The 26,048-nt window shown below is 38.4% G+C and overlaps 1 protein-coding gene across 5 annotated transcripts in view; it reads left to right on the top strand.

The window, feature by feature from the left end:
* The first annotated feature begins 238 nt into the window (after positions 1-238).
* esrrga (estrogen-related receptor gamma a) overlaps positions 239-26,048 on the top strand; it is a 145,017-nt gene continuing 119,207 nt past the window's right edge. For 4 of the 5 annotated variants that reach the window (XM_062025766.1, XM_062025754.1, XM_062025758.1 and 1 more), the window contains exons 1-3: positions 239-319; positions 5,428-5,535; positions 14,563-14,721. In XM_062025766.1, coding sequence (XP_061881750.1) covers positions 5,480-5,535; positions 14,563-14,721 — 215 coding nt within the window. In that variant the 5' untranslated portion in view covers positions 239-319; positions 5,428-5,479. Of the gene's footprint in view, positions 320-5,427; positions 5,540-14,562; positions 14,722-26,048 lie in introns of all 5 variants that reach the window. The other variant, XM_062025775.1, reaches the window with a different exon arrangement.

Raw genomic sequence — 26,048 nt, 5'->3', positions numbered from 1 at the left:
TAATTACTGCAACTTTTTCATTTCTGATATTGCAGCCTTGATTGACTATTTGGCCGGTATCGATAAGATAAGATGTCAGCACAAATAATACATCCTTTTTTTTTTGCCAACTTATTTTGTAGTGTGGAATGTTATAAAAGGCTTGATCTAGTGTCATGTTGTTGTGATCATGTGGGATCTTCATTCTTAATCCTGACTCAAATTTGCAAGTATGCGTTCATTTTAATTTGTCCTACGTGATTTGCCGTAGTCAGGAAGCAAGCTTTCCTTTTTTTCTTCCATCTTTCCCATCAAGTCGAACGTGTTGAAGTGATTTAGTGTAAGTATTGTAATGATTACACATCCGCGGTTTGATTTTTACGTACATCTTAAGTGTTGTTTTATATTTCTAAATTCGGAGATGCTGAATTCGCAATGTACAAGCGCTAATGCTAACTAGTAGCATGTCTATGGCGAATCCAATGTAAATTAGCATTGAGCTAGCGTGTTTGCGTACATCACTTTTTATATGTTTGGAATGTCAGAGAGAAGTTATTTTGTCTGTAATGTAAGTTATATTGACATAATGTATTTCTGTGTGCTCACTTTTACAATGTTTTGAAGCAAAGACTCTATAAATGCTCTCAAATGGAGATACAACCAACAAACTGGCATAGCATCAATTGACAAAACTGACAGCAATCAGGCAGCCTAGTGATCAAAATTAAATGCCCTTAAAATCACTGGACACTTAGGGAAAGCAATGCTAAAAAAAAAACGAAAAGATGTTGCTAACTGAAAAATAAACCATTTCTGTTAGGCCTAATTCTAAAACTAAGCTGAAGACCTTAAAACTGATTTAGAAATGTACATATCAATAATTGTTTTTAAATGGTGTGTTTTTTATTCTTGTTGGGTCTTTGAAAACCCATGCATTTCTTTCTGCACCCATCATGCATACACACACACACACACACATGCATACTCACGCACACACACGCACACACACACACACACACACATACAGTTAGTGTGTTGCAGATGCTGCCTTTTAAGTGAATATGATCCATAGCGCCCTCTGTTGGCTATTAGTGAATTACAGTTTCCCTGGTCTTCTTCCCCTTCTGTTTTTTTCCCTTTCCTTTAATTTTGTGTGGTAGAACAAGCCCACGGGACAGCACCTGTCAATGTAATGTTGTTTATATGACGGCCACACATTTATCAATGTGTGGCCCTGTGGTCAGGTGCTTAAGTGACCGGCTCTTTGAATTTCTAGAATACTGTTCTGACCCAGTCGCACCCCTGCGTGAACTTTCTGTGGCCTATTGAGTGCTGTGATTGATGACACTATGAGTTGCAATGGATAATTCTCCTGCAGATCACACACACTCTCTCTCTCACACACACACACACACACACACACGCACGCACACACGCATGCATGCAATAACAAAAGAAGAGTGATAGGTCTGTTTTAAAAATAGAGTTCATACTTAATTCATTGCTGCCTATTATTACATGTAATACAGAATTTTCCTCATGTGGAGTTTTTTGTATTGATGTCCTGTACAATAAAGAGAACACATTCGCGCGTGTACACACACACACACATGCGTTAACACAACACATGTTTATTTCCCTGGCTTTTATCGTGATAGGCTTGTGTTTATGAGCTCCACCAGTGAAAGAGAGAGGAAAGTGGCCTAAAGGGGTCACTGTCAACATGCACACTGACTGAGAGACAATCGATAGGTGGGGGAGGTAAAGATGGGGGTCACAGAGGGGTAGAACAACCGTGGCGAAACCATAGAATGGGTTAGGGGGTTGTTTAAAACAAACTATTTGTTGAACTGATGAATATAGCACATGCAATCGTTGTGTGATTGCTTTTTGTGTTTTTGTGTCTATATTGTGCAGTGATTCAATTTTTCTGCTTCGTTTTGGTAGCTCTGTGTCAATCAACTTTGGCATAATTCATATGATGGTGTTTATATTGCGGTGTAATATCATATCATCAGGTAAACACTATTTTACATTTCAGAAGAGGAGGATGTCATAAACTTGTTTTAACGTGAGTGCTTATGTGTGTGTGTTTGTGAGGTTTTGGTAAAGCGTTTGTTTGCCCAGCAGTGACGGCAGCATTGATTCACACTCATCGTTGTCGATGCTTATAAGTCCCTGGATACATCATAACTCTGTGTGCGTGCGTGTGAGCGTGAACCTGACGGCAAATGTGTGTGTACTCTTTAGTTGGATTATGTTTATGCAAAGGATGTTAAATTGAGTTTAAAGTGAGATTATCCTTATATTCCCTGTCATTTGTTGAGAGTTGACATACTAAGTTTTGAAACCTTGAAACATAATTGAAAACATTTTTCTAAAAAATTAAAAATAAATCTGTTAAATAAATAAACTAGGGTTGTCAAAAATAACGAGTTAATTCGAGTGATTAATCACAAAAAATAATGCATTAATTGTGTGCAGTTGGAGATTAATCACACAATTTACTTAAGTGCAGAAGGTTACCTGAAAGGCGGCGTGCGCGATCAGATCAATGCACACGTCACGGCAAAGATGAGTGAGGAAACTGACTGGTGTGCTCACTGGCAAATTTCACTTCAAAATAAACCCCATCAGGGCTTCAGATAAAACTGTTACAATGTTTTGAGCAAATAAATTATGTACATTCAAGTAAAACATTTTACAAATGTGAGTGTCTGACGATCTGAGGTCTTTTTCTAAGTTAATTCAAATTATGCAATTAAGTCATTTACTGTGGTTAATCACTAATAATCTAAGTATAAAAGTGTGATTAATGTGGTAAAAAAATCTGTCATTTGACAGCACTAACACATGCTTTAGTTGTTGCCAAAGTGAGGGACAACTAGTTGTAATTTACTGTGATTAATCAAAATGTAAAAGTGTGAATAATTTGATTTAAAAATTTACAATTTGACAGCACTAAAAAAAACATATGCTTCGTATTTTTCCAAAGTGAGGAATAACTAGTAGTAATTTAGTGTGAATAATCATGATTAGTCCAAATTCAAAAGTGTGATTAATCTGATGAAAAAATTAATCATTTGACAGCTCTGAAGAAAAAAAACACTTGCTTCATTTATTTGACTAAGTGAGGAACAACTAGTAGTAATTTACCGTGATTAATCACGATTAATCCAAATTCAAATATATAATTAATCTGATTTTAAAATTATTTGACAGCACTAAAAAAATCACATGCTTCTTTTATTTGAATGAGAACCGACTGGTAGTAATTACTGTGATTAATCACTAGTAATCAAAATTTTAAAGTATGATTAATCTGATTAAAATGTATCAATTGACAGCACTAAAAAATACACACGCTTCGATTTTAAACCAAAGTGAGGAACAACTTTTAGTAATTTACTGTGATTGATCGCGATTAATCCAAATTCAAAAGTGTGATTATTCTAAATGAAACAATTTTTGACAGCACTGAAAAAAGAAACATGATTTGGTATTGGACTAAGTAAAGAACAACTAACAGTAATTTACTGTGATTAATCATGGTTATTTCAAATCCAAAAGTGTAATTAATCTGATTTAAAAAAATAAACATTTGACAGAACAAAAAATAACAAGCTTTGGTTATTTGACTAAGTGTGGACTAATTTGTAGTAATTTACTGTGATTAATCATAATTAATCCAAATTCAAAAGTGTGATTAATCTCATGCAACAAATTAATAATTTGACAGCACTTAAAAAACACATGCTTTGGTTATTTGACTCAACTAGTATTAATTGTGATTAATTGCCATTAATTCAAATTCAAAACTGTGATTAATGTAATTCAAGAAAAATATTTATTTGGCAACACTAAAAAATGAGACATGCTTTGGTTATTTGCCAAAGTGAGGAACAACTAGTAGTCGTTTAGCGTGAAGCTCAAGGAATTTTGCCTTTCAACATGACAAGAATGCAAATCCAAAAGAATAAAATGTTGATTTCTTGAGAGCCCAGACTTAAATCCAATTGAATATCCTGTAAAAGGGGGCTCTGCATAAGACAATGTGACAGATTTGAAGAGTGTTCAAATGTTGCAGAGTCAAAATGTGCCATGCTGGTAAGACTCCTTATCCAAAAAGACTGAATGATGTCAACATACTTTTATATATTATTATTATATTGTTTCCATTTTACAATGACGAGTACAAGTTGTATGGCACATTAAGTTAGGGAATGATTTATTGCAGAAAATGGTAAAATGTGATGTACTGTTGATGAGTTTGTTGCACCACCGGCCATTTGTCAACAAATGTCCACTGAAGAGGACACTGGTTCTGAGGAAGATATATGCGTCATAATAAATACATCTACTGTATGTACAGTAATTGTAAAGAGTTTGACCTCTCAACAAAAGAGTGGAAGGCCTTCAATAATTTCCCCTTAAAAGATGTTTTAATGTATCAACACATGTACAGTGGCATCACAAGCAGAAGTTAGTTTTAAAGCAAAGCGCGTACGATAATTACATGACATCATATTTCAGTTTTCGCAATACAGAAATCAGTCTGCACACACGTTTACATCAAAGGAACTGGTTTGAGGAAATGTTTTATTATCTGTTCTCCTCCAAAGCTGCTAATCACAAGCTCTCTCTTTCATCTTTGCATCCCCTCCCTGCACTTCCTGCAGTGTTGAAAGAAGCGCTGACGTGTCAGAGTTTTAAGAATAAGATTGAAAATGTGAGGCACAGTCAATACATGTCCTCCATGTAGTTTTGTAGAAGCTCTTTCCTCGGTGTGTAGAGTTCTGGTGCAGCGTGCAGCTTACATGCAGCTTTGGAATTGGTCATGCTCTCTAGTGTGGTTACAGCCGTCCTCTTTTTGATGGTGGTGGTTGATCACAAAAAATTATGTTTTATTCCAACTATATTTACCACAGGGCGTCTACACTCACCTGTCTCATCCTCTCCTCTCTTCCCTACAGCATCCCTATTTGTCCGGCCCCTCCCTCTCCACCTGCTCTGTTTCCTTGCTCTGCTCCTGTCCCCGCCCCTGTCCCCGCCCCTCCCCGCAACCATAGGCCGAGGGTCCACCAATGGCGGCCGCTCCGGCAGCCTTGAGGGACTACATATGCAAAACAACCCCTGCTTAATATTCATGAGCTGCTTTTGGGGCTTTAAGTCGTTGATTAGGACAGCGGCACAGCTTTCTGTCCCAACTGCCCGCCTGACTGGCTGACTTTGTGTGTGTGTGTGTGTGTCTGTCGCACCCCTTCTCTCTCTCACTGGCCATACACACACACTCTCTCTCACTCACATCCACCCAGAGCAGATCAGTGCAGGCAGGCAGCGCTCAGCCCGCTAAATTGTGTTGCTTCCTCCAAGTGGAAGCAAGGACAGAGAGACCGGAGAAAGAAGAGGACACATATTGAAACTTTTTTTTTTCTTCCCACAAAACAGCCCAATCTTTTTCTCTGGAGGACGTTGACATGACAATGAGCCGTTATCGCCGATGGATTTGGTAGGACATCCGCTCTCCGAGTGTTTTTTAATGCACTCTGAACAAGAGTAGGTAAATTTTACCTTTTATTCTAATTTGTCATTGTCTTCCATTGTGGTTGTGTGTATGTTGTTTCTGCTGTCAGGTATCGTGTGTATTCGTGTGTGTGTGTGTGTGTAACAGCAGTGTCAGGACAACAGCAACTCATAATGGACATCACACCTGAGAGACTGACCCACACGCATACACACACAAGTTTTTTACTGTATCTGCATGTTCATCCGAGCCCATAAGTGAGAGGATGAAAAGAGGGGAAGCGCTCTTAAATGCCAAAGGAGGTAGAATTTCAGACAGCCAACTCAGCATGTGGCCCTGCACAGGAATTAGACACACACACACACTTTGACACAACACCAACAAAAAGTGAGTTGCTCCTTTTGCTGCTCTTTTTCAGTTGGTGTCATAAAGACCTGCAAGAAGAAACATAATTTAATATGAATCAATGCAAATACAGTTAAAAAAAGTTGGAGTGTGTAACCATCACCATGTAAAATGATTTGAACGTTTGTTCATGCAAACAACAAGTAGGTTAAATTCAGCTGCGCAAAATCTTGCCCTCTGTTTAAATGTCTTCATGTGTGTGTAAAAGTGCAAAAAAAACAAATAAAGTCTGAGGCCGATGTGATGCATTTATTGAGGATGTCTTTAAATGCAAACAAAAACACTGGAAAAGCTCCCAAATATGTGTTACTGATTATGCTTTTAAAAAAGAAACACTGATTTTTAAAGTTAAACTAAAATATTGTGTATATATTGTGTGTGCGGGATGGTTATTTAAAGAATAATTAGACTTCCATAAACTTTTGAAAATGTGCCAAAATGTCAGTTTAATGTCATAAATTAGTTTCTTTGAAAATTCTGACCCAAAATCTGTATTTCTTTATTATTAAGACATGTGCCCAGTATCATTTACCTTTTTAAAAACAAAAAAATACAGTGTGGGTCCGTCTGCTGATCTTTCAGATACAAACCAGTGTGACCAGTTTGGAACATGCCCACAGTGAAATTGAAGTTTCAGCACTTTCCGTTAGCTTTTATGCTGTAAATGTGTTTGATTGTGATATTTTACAAGAGATGCATTCCATTTAATAAGCTCTTCTTTTACAATTCCATATATCATGCATACTTCCTTCCATCCATCCTTGCTCTTTCTCCGCTTTTTAGTCTTCTCAGGCACCCCTTTCTAACACTAATTAAAGTATTAGGGATCCTGATGATGATGATACTGATATCAATAATAATAACATTATGCTATTAATATAATTAAACCCCCCTTTGCCATCTTATACCTACCATTAGCATATCATTAGAGTTTATTTTCCTAGGTGACTTTGAGGAATTGTATTTATTTTTTGCCGACATGCGTGTTGCTTAAAGACGGCCGTGCATGCAAACCATGAAGGCAGTCATCGCAAAGCAAATAATTGCAGTAAAAAAAGTAATAATATTTTCTTATGTTATGCACGGAGAATGTGGTATAGTGATGTACTTTTTGCATGATTTATTAAACTGACACCACTGTAGGTGTAGACAGCAGAATTATATCAAGCGATTATATGATGGTGAGGTGCTAGAGATGGCGCTCCACTTTAAGTCTCTGTGTGTGGTGTTTTGAAAGTAATTGTTTTCATTTGTTTTAGCAGCAAACACTTAGCCAACATTTCAAAATCATGATGGATGGCCATCAGAAAAAAAATGTCATTCTATGACCAACTGTTCAACTTTGCTATATAGAATTCATAGTACATTTCTAAAGACGTGTAACAATTCAAGCATATCTAAAAGTGTGTGTGTTTGCCTGTGATAACCACCATTTTTTTGTTTTACTTTATTACACATAAGTATGGTAGTGTTTATATTTTCAGCGCATGTTTTGAATCTTTCTGTTTATTTCCATGAGGAAAGGCAAGCACTAAAGGGAGACAGAGAGATGAAGCTGACTGTTTGGGGGGGTTGACCAGAGAGAGATTGCGTAAATTAAAATCCTTTTAATCTCCTTATAAAATCATTTACTTAATTCATCTGTCAGGGCATGTCAATATGTGCCGCACTGATTTGTTGCCCGTGTGCGCTTCTGTTTGTGTGTGTGTGTGCGTGTGTGTGTGTGTTTGTGACCTGAATGGCTGGCCGGTGAGAGGTGGTGTTCCTCTTTTTTTTGTGTCCGCTCGCCTGTCCCGATGGCATTTGTTATCTGTCAGGTTTGTCCTCGCCTACACTCACTGACACACACACAAACACACACACACACACATTAAAAAGGCAGGCCTGGCTCATGTGTGAAGGGTCCGAGCATTCCGGCAGTAATTTAGTCCTGTAAAAGGGGAGGGAGGGATGCAAAAGAGTGAGACAGAGAGGGGATAGGTGGAAGGAAGACGAGGGTGGGGGGCAGCTGCTTTTGTCTGGCACCCCTGCTCTTAGCGGTCTGTGGGACGCATGAGCGCACACATGGCTGCACACACACTCATTCTAGATCATGCTTTTTTATCTTAAAAAAAAGTCACACATTGTCTTTAGTGATGCACATGATGTGAATTTGACTGATTTCACTCTCAATCAATCTGTGTGTGTGTGTGTGTGTGTGTGTGTGTGTGTGTGTGTGTGTGTGTGTGTGCGTGTGTGTGTGTGTGTGTGTGTGTGTGTGTGTGTGTGTGTGTGTGTGTGTGTGTGTGTGTGTGTGTGTGTGTGTGTGTGCGTGTGTGTTATGGGTCAATGGCGGCCTTGATGTGTTGAAAGAGCAGTACGAGGGGACCGTACCAGCTGTGACACACACTCACCGCAATTAGCCGCAGCCCAGCCTAATGTGTGTGTGTGTGTGTGTGTGTGTGTGTGTGTGTGTGTGTGTGTGTGTGTGTGTGTGTGTGTGTGTGTGTGTGTGTGTGTGCGTGTGTGATTGAATGCCAAAGCGACGATTGCAAGAACAGAGAGCGTGTGATAGTATTGAGAGAGGTGCAATCGCGCTCATCCCAATCTCTTCTTTTTCCCCCCACATCACCCCATTCCGCAAGCACGATCCATACATCAGAATGTATATTCATTATTATCACTTTATATCAAATCATTTGTGGTTCCGCTGCTTACCAACAAATATTGACCTCATTTCCCATTTGGCAGATTCAAATCATGTGGGAGAAAAGAGGTTTCTTACCTAGTATTTTTAGGATATATTTTTTCCAGCGTTTTTATGGCTGTTCTGCATAAACAGCACAAGAATCAAAATTCAACAACGCGGTACCGCCTGTATACAAAAGTATTCTGCAATGCCGGGGCCGGGGAGTTGTGATGTTTGACACTCTCTTTTCGCCGCCCTGTTTTGCTGGAAGCAATTGTGCGACAAGTGTTGTATATCGGACATAGCCGCCGACGTCGTAATGCATCTAATTGTGCCATTGAAGGATGGAATAAAAGCGCAAACATACTTCGGACAATCTCCCGCTTTGTTGTGTAGGACTTCTTGCTGTGGGAAAATCACTTTTTTTTGTTGACATAGCTACAGAAGTGCATTTTTTTTAAACATATTTATTAATTCATTTAGCAACAACACTCTAAAAGTTGTCCGAACGATGCTAATCTGTTTCTAGATTCCTACGTTCGAAGGCTTTTGAACCCCCAGCCTCAGCTATGTTGCACAAGACCGTTTCAGTTTACTGAGTGAAAACGGAATTCCTCTTCAGGGATGAGAATGAATATAATAATATATTTCTTCCCAGGTAGCGATAGATGAGTCTGTATCTATGTAAAGGTTAACTGAGCGCCATTTGTGTTGGACAATGTGAATTTGTCACTATTAGTAACAATTTTTATGTTGCATTTTAAAAATGAAGCCATCAGTGTGTGATCGGAAGTGTGTGAGTGTGTTTATCATGTGGTGTTCAAGGCTTCTAACGGTGGCCCTAATGGGAGGAGACAGCGCAGACCAGGCCTCAATGGAACAAATTTAGATGGAGAGGTGGCGTGTGTGTGCGTGTTAGAGCTAGAAGAGAAGGAAGTTCCTGCTTTTTTGGCCCCGGCCTCGTATGATTCAGTTGTTCGGCTTTGTGCGTCCAAGAAAAGGTGTAGCGGAAAGGGGCGGGGTGAGCGAAGGAAATGGATGACCATGCCACCTGCAGACTGACAGTGAAATATTCCTCCACTCATCCTCCCATCATGCTTCATGTGGCACACCATGCTCCTTCTTCTGTCTCCCACACCACCATCTTATACGTTAGATGTTTCCTTCGCTTCAATCAAAATGCATGGTCAGCAGCACATATTTTGTGACAGAAATTGTAAAACATATGTTAGATTATACTTTTTAGGTTTTTGACGCATAATTTTACACAAACCTATAAAATGAATGCTTGAAATGAAGGTTAAAAGTAAATATTGCCTATTTAACATCAGGGATTAATAGTTTCAGATTTTTTTATTTTTTTTTAGATATTTGCAAAAATACCTTATATTGCAACGTGTACGAAGTGTGGCCGACACAGAGGATGCATTTGGTTTTATTTATCCTCTACAACTATAAACATATCAGAACAGGTTTACATGCATTTTCTCACTGCAGAAAGGAAAGAAATAGCATCACATACACAGTTAAATAATGTTTGCATAAGCTGTGTATGAATATGTTGTGTGTTTCCCAAATATCTGATAAGAAAAAAAAACAAACATGTTTTTTGATGTAAGATATTAACACGTTGTGCCCTCTGGAGGTCTTTGCCTCATCGCAGTTGATCCCCACTTTGCTTTTTCTTCCTCACAGAGAACAATTTATTTCCGCCTTACCCCGTTCTTCCTCCACCGCTTGCCTCCCAACACACTCTCCCCGTATCCCTACCTCCCCACCCACCTCCGTCCTCACCCTGCAGGCCCCTCCCGTGCGGAGCTGTCACCTTTCTGCACCCGCTCAGTCCCTATTAAGAACGACAGCCCATCTGCCGCCTGCCCCGCTAACAGCTCCCGTCGCTAACGCTAACGTGTACACACATCCGCTCACACACACACACACATACATGCCTACAGCGCACTGCATCTAGCCCCATCTGCCCTGATGTAGACACGAAACAGCCACACACACCTCTGTATAGAAGTATGTTCTTCACAGCATTTTTCGTGATCATATTTAAGAAATGTGTTACAAAACGTAACAGTCGGACTGTTTTGCAGGTTGGATCGCAGACATAAAACACTGCAGTGACGCACTTTCACAGTGCTGCCTTGACGCACACTGCTTAGTCCACAAACTCAGAGCAATAGTGTTAGGTAGTGCATATTGTCGAATCAAAGTCATCAAAAATTAAGGAATTAAAGTTTTAATTACATGTCTATGACTGTGATTTGTGTGTGTAAACTCCCTACAACACTACTAACATTCAGAAATATCATAAAAACATATAAGTAAACAACCAATTTTTTTTTCAGTAAATCAATATTATAACGTTCGTACAAAGGACAGTTATGTATGAACTCCCTAAACTCCTCTAACATGCAGCACTTTTTGTTTCCTCCCTAAAGACATAAAGAAACAGTCACCATGTTTGAGGACCTTCCAGAAATCTAATTTCTCATGATTACAGTCTTTGGTGTATGAACTCCCTAAACTCCTTTTTCAGTCTATTTTTTTTATTGTACAGCATTTTTTTTACATAAGTCGGAAGTACACCACTACCTTTTCTCCAGTTAACCAAAATGTTTAAGTTTTATTTAAATTACAGTTATGTATGAACTCCCTAAACTCCTCTAAGATGCAGCACTTTTTGTTTCCTCCCTAGAGACTTACAGAGACAGTCAACATGTTTGAGGACCTTCCAGAAATCTAATTTCTCATAATTACAGTCTATGGTGTATGAACTCCCTAAACTCCTTTTTCAGTTATTTTTTTTATATTACAAAATGTTTAACATAAGTCGGAAGTACACCACTACCTTTTTCCTGTTAACCAAAATGTTTAAGTTGTATTTAAATTACAGTTATGTATGAACTCCCTAAACTCCTCTAACATGCAAAACTGTTGGTATTATTAGTAAAGACATCTATAAAGGGACAACTTTTTTCAAGAAACCACCTGAAAAATACATTTTCTCATATGCACAATAAATTGTGTATGAACTCCCTAAACATTTTTTTTATGTTATTTGCTTTTTATAATACATTATTTATTTGACAAAAGTCATCAGTAAACACCTACTTTTTTTCTAATTAAGTTTTATACAAATGACGGTTTTGGATGAACTCCCCAAATTCCTCTGACATGTAGAACTATTGGTATCCTCACTAAAGACAGCAACATATTGAAGGAATATCTTTGAATACATTTCTTGTGATTACAGTGCATTTTGTATGAGCTACCTAAACTAAATTTAAATTGTATCTTTTTATTGTACATCACTTTTTTTTATTTTTTTTTTATAAAAGTCATCTATTAGCAGCCCCAAAATGTAAAAGACCTCCACGGTGAATTGGTTTGTGTATGAACTCTCTATAACTCCTCTAACATGTAGAACTATTGGTATTATACTTTTTATGCTATAATATTTTCATTAAAGGACTTAGCTTCTGACATTTAGTTATTAGGCATTAGTTGATAAGTCAAAAAACATGTCATGTATATTTTCAGTGCTTTTTTTGTATGAACTTCCTTAACTCTGCGAACGTCCACATACATCATTAAGGCTATCAGGCTCCTTCATATTTTTATGACACAATATTTCCACAAAAGTCCTATGAAAACAGTGCATTTTTGCATAACAGTGCATTTTTGTTTTGTATGAACTTCCTAAAGTCCTCCAACATGCACAAACAAAAGTATTGGTTTTAGACTTGTATTTTACTGTCTATTAATTCCACAGAAAATCATTAATAAACCCCCACACTTTGTGTTTTTTAGTAGTATGAACTCCCTAAACTCCTCCTACTGTACATGTGTGCACATGCAAAACTAAGGCTAATAGGTTATTTTAAAATATTGTTCTGGCACATTTTTTTCCCACAAATAACCCAAATGTTTTAAGTAATCCACCTAAAAATATTTATTATTTACAGCTCTTTGTTTTTGTATGAACTCCCTAAACTCCACTGTCTTTTATTGGAGGTAATCACAAGTCAATACTGACAGGCAATACCGATACATGGACATATTAATGTATGTTTCATCTGGAAAAAAATCATTTTAATCTTTTAAAAAAAGGCCAATGCTGTATATAGCTTTTGAAAATAATGTTCATTATCACACGTTATTGCTGACAAACATCCTCAATTTCTTCTATATTTGTTACACTGAACCACAGTGTTTAATGATGTGATGGCTTTTTTATTTGTCGTCACATGTGTCGTGATGACATACCACTGTCCAGCAGAACAATTAAAAACCTTAAAACGTTAACTTGGGCACAGGCCCTCTATATGTACTGTATGTGTGTGTCTGTGTCTGCATGTGTGTGTGTCCACGTGCAGTGTGTGGTGGCATTTGTTTCCTTCGGGGCTAGGTGCCTTTTGCATTAGTAAGAATGGCAACTGTCTCATCAATCACTACATCCCCATGTCTCACACACATACACACACACTGCCATGGTCATTCTATTCGCAGATGGGCCAGCAACACATGAGCGAGTCACTGAGCAGCACGCGCACACACACACACACACACACACACACACACACACACACACACACACACACACACACACACACACACACACACACACACACACACACACACGCACACACACACACACACACACATATGCAGAGAGTATAGGCTGGAATAGGCTGAGTAGGATTACAGTTTACATTGACTTTGTTACCATTGAGTCATGATGCTCATAAAAGTAATTTAAAAGTTAAAAAAAAAAGAACAATTAATTATTAAAGGGATTTAAACCAGCAACATAATACTGGATGTGCTTATGTTGGCGATGACAGCAGTGTATAAAAGTTATATTAAGTGTTTTCTGTCTATATGGCATTGTGACACGGCAAGCAAAGCCAATAAGAGTGTGCAGCTAGCTAGATATTGATTGGTCTTATTCACCAGAGTGGAACTAAAACCAACAAATTACACAGGCCGACCTCTCCACTCTACACATGGAGAGAGCGACAAAGAGAAGCAGCCACAACATTATGTACACCTGCACCTTCTAATGAGACACATTAGTATTCAATGTTTTTACTGTAGTACTGGGAGCTGTTTCTAATGCTTAGGTGATGTTAATGCATCCTAACAACTTTCGTAATGATCCATCATTGCAAATGAAAATAATCAACTTGAGCATTATTATCTTTTCTATTGAATTGGATAGATCTTGCTAGATTGTGCAGAATTGGTAGAACATCCTGCTGTTTACTGAAAGTCTTCACACAAGATCATCATGCACATATTTAATGTATAGCCATTTATTTATACAAATGACTGCACACATTACTGGAGTTTCACTTTTAAGTTGTGTGTTTATTTTTTCCTGTATAGTCCTCCAAATGTTGCTGATTGCCATCTATTGCTACTTAATTTTATTTCCCATTTTTTAATTAACTAATTTATTTTTTTTTCAGTATAGAATTTGGGTTGCATTGACTGCGGTGACCTTATCAATCCACCGACGGCCTCTTTAGCCCCCTCCCGACACCATGCTGCCTTTGATTTGACACACAGTGTGCCATCCTCCAGGGCTTTTTGCTTTTTGTTCTCTCCATCTGATGGCCTTATCCACCAGCTGGAATGGCTGTGATGGCACATCTTAAAATGTTATAGGACCAAAGCTTCCTGTTAATGTCTGTCTGTGTGCTCACTGCTGGTACTTTTAACGTGTGGCAAATAAAGTAAAAAAACCATAAAGTCACTTTCTAGTTTCAAACTGTGCAGTACAACCGTTAAGGCATGTGATGTGAATGTGCATGTGTGAATATGGACCATCATTGATAGTATTTGTTGTTAATTTGTTTTCTAGTGCATGCATTGTTTACTGAATTCTATTGTTTAATTGACCACTTTCTTAAGCAAGTGTTTGAATCTTTTTCCCGTTGGTGCTCTGGCTGATCAGTATCGTCACTCCTTGCAGAATGAACTTGTCGAAGGGTCCACTGGTGAACAGCAGCACTGACGACAGCTCCAAGTCAACGTACGGTAAATGCGGCGCTGGCGCCTGGAGGATGCACCAAAGCTACGAGCCGCTGGAGACCAACCACATGAGAGACCCACATGCCCTCTACAACCCGAGGTACAGACAGGAAAATACTTCAGCTTTTATTTTCAATTGTGACAAGTATGACGATTTTCAAATCGACATGCTTTTTTCACAGCAGTCATTTTGTAAATACTAAGGCACATACAATTAACAAGATTATTGCACAAAAATGTTTTACCAACAACATTAGAACTTTTTAGAGGGGTGATAAATGAGCCAAGGAAGAACACAATCGGAGGGTTGCTGGTTACTGGGGTTCAATCCCCACCTTCTACCATCCTAGTCACGTCCGTTGTGTCCTTGGGCAAGACACTTCACCCTTGCTCCTGATGGGTGCTGGTTAGCGCCTTGCATGGCAGCTCCCGCCATCAGTGTGTGAATGTGTGTGTGAATGTGGAAATACTGTCAAAGTGCTTTGAGTACCTTGAAGGTAGAAAAGCGCTATACAAGTATAACCCATTTATCATTTATCATTTATTTTTGGTGAGGATCTGGTTATAGAGTCATGTAAAAAAAAATTACTATTTTACTAAAACCGCTGCACACAAGAGCCTGATTTACTAAGATCCAAATACCACGCGCTAAACAGCGTGTGCAAACTCTAAAATTGTGTGTACTGTTAGTGGCCGTTTTGTGTGTGACCTACTACTGTAAGACTGCATGTACAATTGATAACAAGTGCAAAAGTGGTTTTGTGTGTATACCGACTGTCACCATGGAGACACTAATTTCCCTCCACATTCATGACATTAAATGGTCTAACGGTCCAACCTGTGTTGTTTCGTTAGGTTGTGGAATATGCAGCACACAACACTTTTCCGGGGATATACTGTAAATGTGCGAACTGAACTTATTTTTAGCACGCCAAAGGTGTGCTCTGGGACGCGCCGGTGTTGTGATGGTGTGTCTGGAATGATTCAGAAAGACATGAAAATGCATGTAACAAGTGATTTTTTGAGCAAGATTGGTTGATAAACATTGAAAGTTGAAAAACACAACTTTGCAGGGAGACAGGCGAGAATTAGCAACTAATTGGCCATAAGTCGTTGAGCATTTTCTCTTAACGGGGTCATGATTATGTTTTGTTTTTTTCTACCTTTAAAGGCCTACTGAAATGATTTTTTTTTATTCAAACGGGAATAGCAGATCCATTCTATGTGTCATACTTGATCATTTCGCGATATTGCCATATTTTTGCTGAAAGGATTTAGTAGAGAAAATCGACGATAAAGTTCGCAACTTTTGCTCGCTGATAAAAAAAAGCCTTGCCTGTACCGGAAGTAGCGTGACGTCACAGGAGCTAGTATTCCTCACAATTCCCCATTGTTTACAATAGAGCGAGAGAGATTCGGACCGAGAAAGTGACGGTTACCCCATTAATTTGAGCGAGGATGAAAGATTCGTAGATGAGGAACGTTACAGTGAAGGACTTGAGAGGCAGTGATGGACGTATCTTTTTTCGCTCTGACCGTAACTTAGGTACAAGCTGGCTCATTGGATTCCACACTCTCCTTTTTCTATTGTAGATCACAGATTTGTATTTTAAACCACCTCAGATACTATATCCTCTTGAAAATGAGAGTCGAGCACGCGAAATTGACATTTAAAGTGACTTTTATCTCCAAGACAATACATCGGTGACACACTTAGCTACTGAGCTAACGTGCTAGCATCGTTCTCAAATGAAGATAGAAACAAAATAAATAAACCCCTGACTGGAAGGATAGACAGAAGAGCAAAAATACTATTAAACCATGTACATGTAACTACACGGTTAAAAATTCTCAGCCTGGTAAGGCTTAACAATGCTGTTGCTAACGACACTAAGGCTAATTTAGCAACTTAGCAACCGGAACTCACAGAACTATGTACTCTCTCCTTTTTCTATTGTGTATCACGGATTTGTATTGTAAACCACCTCGGATACTATATCCTCTTGAAAATGAGAGTCGAGCACGCGAAATGGACATTTAAAGTGACTTTTATCTCCAAGACAATACATCGGTGACACACTTAGCTACTGAGCTAACGTGCTAGCATCGTTCTCAAATGAAGATAGAAACAAAATATATAAACCCCTGACTGGAAGGATAGACAGAAGAGCAAAAATACTATTAAACCATGTACATGTAACTACACGGTTAAAAATTCTCAGCCTGGTAAGGCTTAACAATGCTGTTGCTAACGACACTAAGGCTAATTTAGCAGCTTAGCAACCGGAACTCACAGAACTATGTACTCTCTCCTTTTTCTATTGTGTATCACGGATTTGTATTTTAAACCACCTCGGATACTATATCCTCTTGAAAATGAGAGTCGAGCACGCGAAATGGACATTTAAAGTGACTTTTATCTCCAAGACAATACATCGGTGACACACTTAGCTACTGAGCTAACGTGCTAGCATCGTTCTCAAATGAAGATAGAAACAAAATAAATAAACCCCTGACTGGAAGGATAGACAGAAGAGCAAAAATACTATTAAACCATGTACATGTAACTACACGGTTAAAAATTCTCAGCCTGGTAAGGCTTAACAATGCTGTTGCTAACAACGCTAAGGCTAATTTAGCAACTTAGCAGCCGGAACTCACAGAACTATGATAAAGCATTAGCGCTCCACCTACGCCAGCTTGCCCTCATCTTCCCATCAACAGCCGTGCTCACCTGCGTTCCAGCGATCAACGGCGCAACGAAGGACTTCATCCGTGGGTTTGGCGGCAAGCATCAGCTAGGCGTCTTCTATCAGGGTAAGTAGTCCTTGTTGTGTTGCTGTAAGTATTGTACTTAGCCGCTAAGACACCGATCGATCCCACCTACAACGTTCTTCTTTGCAGCCTCCATTGTTCATTAAACAAATTGCAAAAGATTCACCAACACAGATGTCCAGAATACTGTGGAATTTTGTCGAAGAAAACAGAGCTTTGTGTATTGTGTCCAATAGGGCCCAAACACTTCCGTGCATTTTATGACGTCACGCGCATAAATCATATCCAAAGGAGATTTTCAACCGGAAGTGTGGCGGGAATTTTAAAATTGCACTTTATAAGTTAACCCGGCCGTATTGGCATGTGTTTCAATGTTAAGATTTCATCATTGATATATAAACTATCAGACTGCGTGGTCGGTAGTAGTGGCTTTCAGTAGGCCTTTAAGACACTTCCTTGTGGTCTACATTGTATGCTGGCATGGTTTTACAGACCATCTTTAAGCCGCTTTCTGACAATCTCTTCAGGATGCGTCGTTTTGTGGGCGGTCTTATTTACGTGGCTCCACTTGGACTGTGCCTTCTCCTCGTCATCCATGTTGTAGTTTTTAGTGCCTCCATATGGAGTCTACTGACAGATATAAGTTTGAAATATACGCTACTTTGTATTAGAAATGACAAAAGCGGAGGATGCATGTGCATGTACGAGCCAGTCTGCCCCACAGCAAGAGGATAGAGAAAAAGAAGGCGCTTATTGACTACAACGTCGGACCACAATGGCGGACTTGCGCCAAGCTCTTTGGGCAAATCTTGACCAAAAATGGATAATCAGCTGGTGTCACAATTGGGAAAAGCGTCACAAATAGGACAAATTACAAACAGCTCTTTTGGAGGAAGTATAACTGAAGGCAAGATTGTTTTATAAATATCTCCGCCATGCCTCTATGGTTTGATTTCAAATTGTTGGGACTTATGCAGATCCCAAATACACAAAAACAGGTATCGATAGGTAAGAAAAAAAGGTTTTGCATAATAGGTCCCGTGTAAGGTTATAAAACGTAGAGGATCTGTATTACATTGTATGCTAGCATGGTTTTCAATGTTTATTGACCACAAATGTTTTGTAAATGGGGAATAGTGAACGCAAAAGTGAGTGCTCCATCATACAAAACAATTTTGACAAATTAATTCGCTTGAAACCACCTGACAAACGTTTGAGTGTAGCTGCAAACAAGTAAAACTGAGGGCTTCCATATTTCGAGTGACAACTGTACTGTAAATACGCTGCTTGTTTCATGTCCAAACAAACTGCGAGCACATTCCCCCTCCTGCCTCGTGTCTTTTAATCATTCTGAGTTTGTCTGGAGATCACACAGAAGCACACAGTTGTCATTGTGAGTATGCCATTTGTTCCAAATGATCAGTAAATGGTGTTGTATGCAAAGACGGGAGATTATATATCTATGCATATATTCTTGTTGCTACATTGTAAGTGGGTAGGAGTAAGCTTTAAGTGTGTATTGTCTTGTTACAGTAATACATAACCCTGTTAGTTATAGTTATTATGTTAAAACCTGTTGCCCTGCTATCGATGAGTGTGTTGTTGTCGGGCTTTTTGCAAAGCCTTTTAGTTTTAAGTGTGTGTGTGTTTGTGTGTAGACTGGGAAGTCTTAGTCCAATAGGATTTCAGGGTTAGTCTGGGTCAAGCCAATTAGAGGTCTGGCAAGCTTTTCTCACGCAGACTCTCAGCCAATCACTGAGGGGAGCGTTAGCAGAACCGTGTGTGTGTGTTGGCAGACAGTGAAGTGTAGTGATAAGAGGGGTAAAAGTGTGCCAGGGGCTGGTTTGTCACGACATGGCTGCAACATAGGTGCACCTAATGACATCCGATACAAGGGTGGTACACAAAGTTAATGCTGCTCACAGTCAGAGATGTGCAGTATTTATGTAACAATATGTTTATTATTGTTGTCTTTGAAGTGGTGCATTTTATTACACTGAGGTCTGTATTGCCCAAATATTAGTAAGACAGTATGTGTAAATCCCTTGTGATTCCATTCAGCAACTCAACATGAAGAAGAAGAGTTTATTCACACCATGTCCTTGTCTCAGCAATTACTGACAGCGTCTTCACTTCCTGTATTAAAAACTTTACTTGTTTTCTAATACGTAAATAAATCATGAAGAAATCATAAAGAATGAGTAATAGTGATTGTTTTTAAATAACTTCGAAAGTAATACAAGAGTACATAGAAAAACATTTTCATGGCTAAAATAAACGTCACGATTAATGTGATCATTTTCCACATTCACACCCCAGCAGAAGGCGAGCATCAGATCTCATGAGCGCTCCTGCCAGGGCGAGCGACCTCCGACTGTGTTGATGGGATTTGTTTACACTGTTTACTTCACACACTCAAATGCACATACTTGCTCAGCCTCAGGGACCACGCCAAAGTCTACATCAAAACATTTCTAAATCTTTCATTTCCATTCATGTCATAAAGCTTTTTTCTTAATAGACGCAGCACAAAAATGGCTTCACATATTTTAATAAAAATAAACATGAACATGCATCTTATTATTTAGTGTTATAATATTGTATAATATTTTAATAACATATTATGTAATATTTTTTTACAGTTGTATGATAATTACAATATGTGCGTTGGTAATAACATGTTTCCAGCGTGTGCTGTAAAGTTTGAAGGTAATTCCAGGGATATGTTTAATTTGTGTCTGGAGTTGTGTGGTTTTCATTGGACGGCAACAATATTATTCCCTATTTTATTTAGGCCATCAAACCATGGGAATGTGATTAATGTCAGCCATCCACGCACCGCTGGCACATGCACACACACACACACACACACACTTTGCTGTAAACTGAGTCCAATGTAATCATAATGATAAAGCAGATTGCCTTAACACACAGATGGGCCTCACAACAGCTCTGTGTGTGTGTTGTGTATGCGTGTATGTGGTGTGTGTGTATGTGTGGACAACGCTGATTGGATTGCAGATTTATAGAAGAGGATTACTGGCGGAGCAGCGAGAGAGCGAGAGGGAAAAAGAGAGAGACAGACTTTCAGACACTCACCTCTCATTAACTTCCACCCCCCTTCACCTCTGGCCGCTTTACACACACCTACACACACATGGCCAAACAGAAACATACACAGTGCAGGTCGCATGTCAATGCATATCTCCCCACCGGTATGAAATATTTAGACTGCAGGCATCGCTATAGTGGGGAATGATTAGGAATGGATGTGAATTAGATTCCTTAGCAGATGGTCTAAGGTGTGTCAGATGAAGGAAGGGGTGGGTTAAGGGGGGTGAAAGCAGCAAGATGAGGAGGAATATCAGCAGCATATGATCATCATCATAAAATGTGCAGCAGCCTAATTATTGTAGTTTTTTTTTTGACTCTTTACAGTCACATGAATGCATCCAACGCTCTCTTTAATCTTCATTGAGAATAATACTATTAGCGAGAATCAGCAGAGAACAGATGTCAGAGCGTCCTAATTCACATACACCTTCACCTGCTGCATATGCCGCACTTTTGTCAACAGGATTCCGGAATTGTTTACTGTAAATATACGTAATATGCAGGAGGGGGAAGTGGTGTTCTCCCTTTAATTGTGTCCCACCCCTTTGCAAATCTTTGTGTCAATCAGTTAGCAAAGTTTATAGCACATTTACCGATGGATGTGAATCCATGGATGTTTTTTAACAAAATGCTATGAAAATTATCATTAGACGTTCATTACAATTAGTTTTTACATAATCATGCCTTCCTTTGATTTGTATATATAGTAACTATACTGTACCTTGTGTATATATAGTAAAATCAAATAACTTTTCATTGATATTTATATTTATTGATATGCACCTGCATATATATTATATATACTATTTTATTTACTTGCTTGTACAATTATTATTATTGTTATGATTATTATTATCAATATACTTCTATATTATATTTGTATATTTATTATCGTTATTGATTGTATACTCATTGTTCAGTGTCTTTGCATACCTTGGTAAAAATATACATATATATTTTTTATGAAAGCAAGCCTAGTTACTGAAAGCTAATATAATTATATAAATAAATGTTTGAGATACTCCTGCGTATATATTATATTGTTAGCAATAACTATCTTTAATATTGTTATTAGTATTACTACTATTATTAGTATCATCAATAATGAATATTGTTATGGTGTGTTATTATTATCATTATTATTACTGTTATATTTATTTACTCATTGTTCAGTCTCTTTGTATACCTTGAAAAATCATATATTTGTATTATTGTTTTTAACCGGATCAGCGTCTGAATATAGTCTGAACCATAAGCACCTATACATTTTAATGAAAACTAGCTAAGTAGTGTATTGCTTGTTTTCTAAAAGCGAATATAAACATGTAAATAAATAGCATGTCTGCCTCACAGTCAGGATGTTGTGGGTTTGAATCTCTGCTCACTGTGTACATGTGGGTTCACTCTATGTACGCTGCCTTCCTTTTATGTTAGATTCTATCAATCAATCCACCCATCCATTTTCTACCGCTTTTTCCTCTTATTGAAGATAATTATTGGCAATGGGAGTGCATGTGAGTGTGAATATGTGTATATGTGTATATGTGTCCTGTGATCGGCTGGTGACCAATCCAGGGTGTACCCTGCCTTTCGCCCATAGTCATATGGGATAGGCTCCAGCTCACGGATGAGTGGTAGAAAATGTCTGAATGAATTCAGTTAATGACAGTGTGTTTTTTGTTAATATAAAATGCAAACAAGGTGAAAGGGAAAATTATTTAGGTGAGATGGTGAAATGTTGTGTTGGTGTGCATTGTTGCCCATCCTCCTCTGGTCGTCGCTCACAGTGATGGATAGGTGTAAATCATGGCAATCCTGTCATGACAGCCCAATTTCCTCAAATCTGATCTGCTTAAAGAATTCACCTCACTTGTGTCTCCTCGCCTCCATTTCTACTTATCCTCTCTTGCACTTTTCCCCCTCCTTATTCCTTCAATGTACTCCCTATTTTTCTGCACACACTCCTTTTTTTTACTGATTCTCTCTGTCACATTCCCTCTGTGTCGTGTCTCCGCATCCATTCCATGTCACATTTGAAAGCTCTGTCATATTTACTAGAGTGGAAATCCTCTTTCACCATCTGCTTAATAAAAAAAATGTGCTTTTAATCCGATTCGGGATATTTAGTTTTTTAAGTATTCTTTATTATAATAGTGTGCAATTTCATCTGTTTGCAGCACATTTCTAGTGCGAGGTAGCAGGGAAGGGAAATGTCACGGCAAGTGTGTGTAAAAGCTCCAGAAATACTTGATGATAACACACTCATGCACACCCATATACTGTATGTAGATATAAGACCAACTTAATCAGAGAACTTTCTTTCATGAAAAGAATCACCTTATTTCCATCTTTTTATGCATGCAATACCTTCTGCTGTTGTCCACATTTTTTGTTACATCAGCCAATTTGATTAAAATTTTCTTCAAATCTAGTAAACTCACTGTCCTAAACGAAAATAATACATATAAGGAGTTCCAATACAAGGGTTGGATCAAAAATTCTGCCTTTACGCAGATATTAATGTTCACTTTGATTGACACTGTCAAAGAGGTATTAGTTGAAGTAAGTTGTTGTGGTTGTAGTTTCCATCATCTTCAAAACTGTTGTACATAATATTATGCCCTAACTCAGCAAAATGAGGCAACAAAAACAAACACAAAAAAAATGTGTGGAATATAATCATAGAACTGATTGAGCAAGGAACTCAAACACTTTAGAGACAGTTTAAGAAATATTTTAAGTATATTATCATTTGTCCTAAGTTTCATGAATCGTTATTCAAAATATCTATAACATGCATTTGTTAAGACAATATGCAATGTTTTTTATCCTATAAATTTATTTATGATGTGTTAATAATTTTTATATTCTTTTTATTGTATTTTGATATCATTTACTGCTTTTTATTTTTTATTTTACCTGTTATAAATTGTCCTATTTACAAAAGTGAACAAACTATCAGTATTTGCTGAAACATGGAGAAGGGCTCTGCTTCTTCTTACTCCTTCTCGGACATGTTAAATTTTGCAAGTGTGATGTTTTTTAATGTAAATTGTTAAGCATAGTATTGTATTGTAAATATTTGTTTCGGACATGTTGAATATAAAAAGAATAAATGATAAATGGGTTATACTTGTATAGCGCTTTTCTACCTTCAAGGTACTCAAAGCGCTTTGACAGTACTTCCACATTTACCCATTCACACACACATTCACACACTGATGGCGGGAGCTGCCATGCAAGGCGCTAACCAGCAGCCATCAGAGGCAAAGGGTGAAGTGTCTTGCCCAAGGACACAACGGACGTGACTAGGAAGGTAGAAGGTGGGAATTGAACCCCAGTAACCAGCAACACTCCTATTGCTGGCACAGCCAGTCTACCAACTTCGCCAAGAAGTTGAAAGAAAAAAAAAGTGAATAATAAAAGAAAACAATAACAACACAGTGATGTGTTTGGAACATGTTTACAGGTACAACCTGTACATCACATGTTTACTGTATTAAAATCTAACATGTCCGAAAAGGAGTAAGAAGAAGCAGAGCTTATTTAATGTTGCCCCTTACCTGTCTGGAAATAATGACATATAGTAACACAGTTGTTGACTTCCTTTTTCGATCTTCAACACAGCAACATTGAATGACAAACACAACAATGATTATTACCAAAAACTGAGGAGGATCATGTGTTTAAATGCATAATTTCCTATCAGAACTCACATTATATTGCACAGGTGTACCTAGTGCTGTGAGTGAACGTGTTGATATAGACATTCCTCCTCCTCGATACTGTTCAGTTACAGTAGACAACCGCTCTTGTGAACACATCTGATAAAGAAGACGGAAGGAAAAGGTGTGTGTGTGTGTGTGTGTGTGTGTGTGTGTGTGTGTGTGTGTGTGTGTGTGTGTGTGTGTGTGTGTGTGTGTGTGTGTGTGTGTGTGTGTGTGTGTGTGTGTGTGTGTGTGTGTGTGTGTGTGTGTGTGTGTGTTAAGGTGACAAAGATAGCAGCAGACGGCAACACATTTATCAGCCAGTGCTCACCAGAAAAATGACCTAAATCATCAAGATTCTCATCTGACAGCGTCCGCCGTGCACTTGCCTTGCCGCTTGAACCCCGGACATGCTGCATGGTGTCTTGTCCACGTACTGTCAGTTCTATCATCTTTTACTACACTCTGATATCTGAAACTGGCTTTGCAGTCGGGAGATGCGGGGGGAAAGAGCAGTTTTAACATCTGCACCGCATGACGGAGAGTACGCAAAAAAAACACTCGACATTCTGCGGTTGCCGGGCTGCTGTTTGGGAAAGCTCATAATTCCTAATCAATAACAGTTTGGCTGAGCTTGCCCCTGCATGTGTGCGCACCCCCTGTTCTCTTGGAAAGAGAGAATGTGGGTGTCTAAACTTTACAAACCCCAGGATACATCCTAATAGCCACTAGTGGGGCCTTGTAAATCTTAGTCCTTACTACATCACTCTGTGGGCTGCCTGGTGTACTGTACAGCTGACTGTTGTTTGCTACCGGTAGGGTCTCTCTTTTGTCACACTTAATGCTATAAACACATTCAATCTATTCATTCTCAACCTTTGACCATGTGCAAATTGAGTTTTTTTATTTGATGTTTTCTTAATTTGTTTGGCAAATTTTTCACTTTTTTTGTGTCTGTTATTTTTCCTTAAGTGGATTAAACCAATACCTTGCTGTCAGGGCTGTCCCTCCCTATACGCAGATCACGTGATGTACGTCGGGGCCCCAGTTTTGCGTCAATAAGTGCGTGTAAAATGTCAATTCATGAATGACAGGGCGCTTCATATGATTATATGATTTTACTGCACACATATTCCTAGCCGCTTCCTGCTCCATCACTGATAAGAACACAATGACAAGTTTCCCTTCACAGTTCATTTGGCTGCTATGGCGCACGGCAATAGTGTTTGTCTTGACAGGCAGTACCACTAGATTCAAATTCCAGGATAGTTTATACATTTCTGTTTTAGTCATATTGTTAGTGTGCACAAAAAATATTATTAAATTCCCATTAATTAATTTTAGTACAAAACATGCATAAAATGAAATTCAAGCTATGTTATAAAAGTATAAAAAGTGTTTCACATAGATAAAAATGTGTAAACATTTTTTGTAATGGGGTGAGGGGGGCTCCAAATAAAATTCTACTTAGGGCCCAAATCACCAAATGACTCCCGAGCGCGGCACACGCTGCTGCTCACTGCTCCTTAATAAATGTAATTGGTTTCCATGGAAAGTAATTATTGTTACTTTTTTGAAAACCCTTCAAATATCTATTTAACTCATGGGCTTAGAGTGCATAATACAACAAAATTGACATCACTAAAAGTAACGCTAATGGTGTTGTAACACAAGAATAGACTACCCTTTACTGGGAAAAAAGGATGATATTTTTACACATCACACTGATCATCATGAATCAGTTATTATGCTCGACACCATTATTGTCAGCCATGTTAGATTGTTATGCCTTTTCCAGAAATGACTTTTTTCATGTTTCTGATTGGCTTAA

This window comes from Entelurus aequoreus, linkage group LG02 (assembly GCF_033978785.1).
Source record: "Entelurus aequoreus isolate RoL-2023_Sb linkage group LG02, RoL_Eaeq_v1.1, whole genome shotgun sequence".
NCBI classification, from domain to species: Eukaryota; Metazoa; Chordata; class Actinopteri; order Syngnathiformes; family Syngnathidae; genus Entelurus; species Entelurus aequoreus.
Note: the sequence above shows the minus strand (reverse complement) of the source record. Positions and strands in the feature narration are given on the sequence as shown.